The 1,732-nt window shown below is 32.3% G+C and overlaps 1 protein-coding gene across 1 annotated transcript; it reads right to left on the bottom strand.

The window, feature by feature from the left end:
* Nucleotides 1-294: 294 nt before the first annotated feature.
* Nucleotides 295-909, bottom strand: LOC111397640. Its single transcript, XM_023024643.1, has 2 exons — nt 694-909; nt 295-606 (listed from the first exon to the last, which is right to left on the bottom strand). The coding sequence occupies exons 1-2, from the start codon at nt 907-909 to the stop codon at nt 295-297; spliced, it is 528 nt and encodes a 175-aa protein (XP_022880411.1).
* Nucleotides 910-1,732: the final 823 nt, after the last annotated feature.

The raw sequence follows: 1,732 nt of genomic DNA, 5'->3' as shown, positions 1-1,732 counted from the left end.
ATAAAACCATGTTTTCTCAGGGCACATATGAAAGGTATATCTAGTATCTAGAATCCAATCTTTACTAGAGTTTTCAGTTGACACATTTATTACATGTAGACTGTCCAATTTAGACATTGGCTGCATTATTCTGATCATTATTGTTCCAATCTTTTTGTTTCTTTTTCCAGCTAAAAGAATCCCTCTTGAAGTGTCCCGACTTTCCATAGTTATAACAATTCTTATTACTTCTATCTTTGGATTTAGATCTTCCCATTCCCTTTTTGTTTTGGAAATTAAATTCTTTCTTTTCAATTATTCCCTTACAAATAAGCTTCCTTCTCTTGAGTTGGTTCTATTTTCTCTACTCACATCTAACTCTCTTGACCTTAAGGCATCTATCACAATTACTTGTGTAAGTGTGTCCCTAGCATATTTTATGACATTCTTAACATCTTTATAAGATTCAAGCAGTGAATTCAATATTATAACAGCCAAGTCCTCATCTTCAAATTTTTTATTATTTTGTGCAAGACTTTTAACAATTATGCTGAAGTCACTTAAATTGACTTCCAAATCCTTTTCTGGGTCCTTTTTGAAACTGAATAGTTTTTCTAACAAATATATCTTGTTAGGAAGAGTCTTGGTTTAAAACAAACCATCCAAGGCATTCTAGAAAGTTCTTGTAGTTTTGGAATCATCAACTTGTCTAACCACATTATCAGATAAATGCAAAATTATAGAGCTATAGGTAATTTCATTCATTTCTTCAATTTTAGCAGGTTTTCCTTTTAACTCAGCAGAAAAAGTTTTAGGATCATGGAGAGCCTTTGCAACCCTATGGTGGACCAAGATGGCTCCCATTTTCTGCTTCCATATAGAGTAATCCCCATTTCCATTGAATTGGGACAATCTGACCTTCGAACCCATTATAGATTTTGTAAAAGAGTGGCTTAAACTCATGGATTTTGCAGAAAAGGTTTTTGAAATTTTTTTTATAGTAAATAGTTTCAAGAAACCAAAGTTCCAAAAAACTTTTCAGATATTGAGCAAGTATTCGACAGTATATCTTTATATCAGTTTAATCAGATATACAAGAACTCCAGTCAAATATATATCAAGGTACAAAACGGGCTCAATAGTAGATTGTAGGCAGATTAAACAAGATATATGTATATTACTAAAACAACATATATCAATATATGCATGTATTCCAAACAATAAATGTCCAATCGAAATCACAAAGTATTATTGACAGATCGTACCAATACTGTCATGACAATAATATTGATACAATGCATGAAATCAAACCAACAACCAAATCCTCCGTTTGTCACCTTCGTTACTTTTACAAAAATAAACTGATTAGTAAACGAATTTAATGCCTAAATTTATAAAAAAAATAGACAAGATACCAAACTGTATGTGTGTAGATCTAAAAAGATCTACACAGATTGAAGAACCAAAATGACCCAGAAAAGATGTTTCACAAAAAAATATTGAACCCAGAAGCCTTGAGGCTCTGATACCAATTTTTTTGGGAATTTAGTGTTGATTTTTAAAAAGATTTGAAATAAAAACAAACATCACACTCAAAGAATCATAAAACGAACACAAGAATACCAATAATGTTGACCAAATTCAGCCAAAATAGGCCTAACCTGGGGGGCTCAGGGACAGGCCATTCTACTATGGCACAATCTACCATCCAAGAGAGCAAGAGTACACCAAGAACCATTCAAACCACAAGGTT

The sequence above is a fragment of the Olea europaea genome, chromosome 7 (assembly GCF_002742605.1).
Source record: "Olea europaea var. sylvestris chromosome 7, O_europaea_v1, whole genome shotgun sequence".
Lineage (NCBI taxonomy): Eukaryota > Viridiplantae > Streptophyta > Magnoliopsida > Lamiales > Oleaceae > Olea > Olea europaea.
Note: the sequence above shows the minus strand (reverse complement) of the source record. Positions and strands in the feature narration are given on the sequence as shown.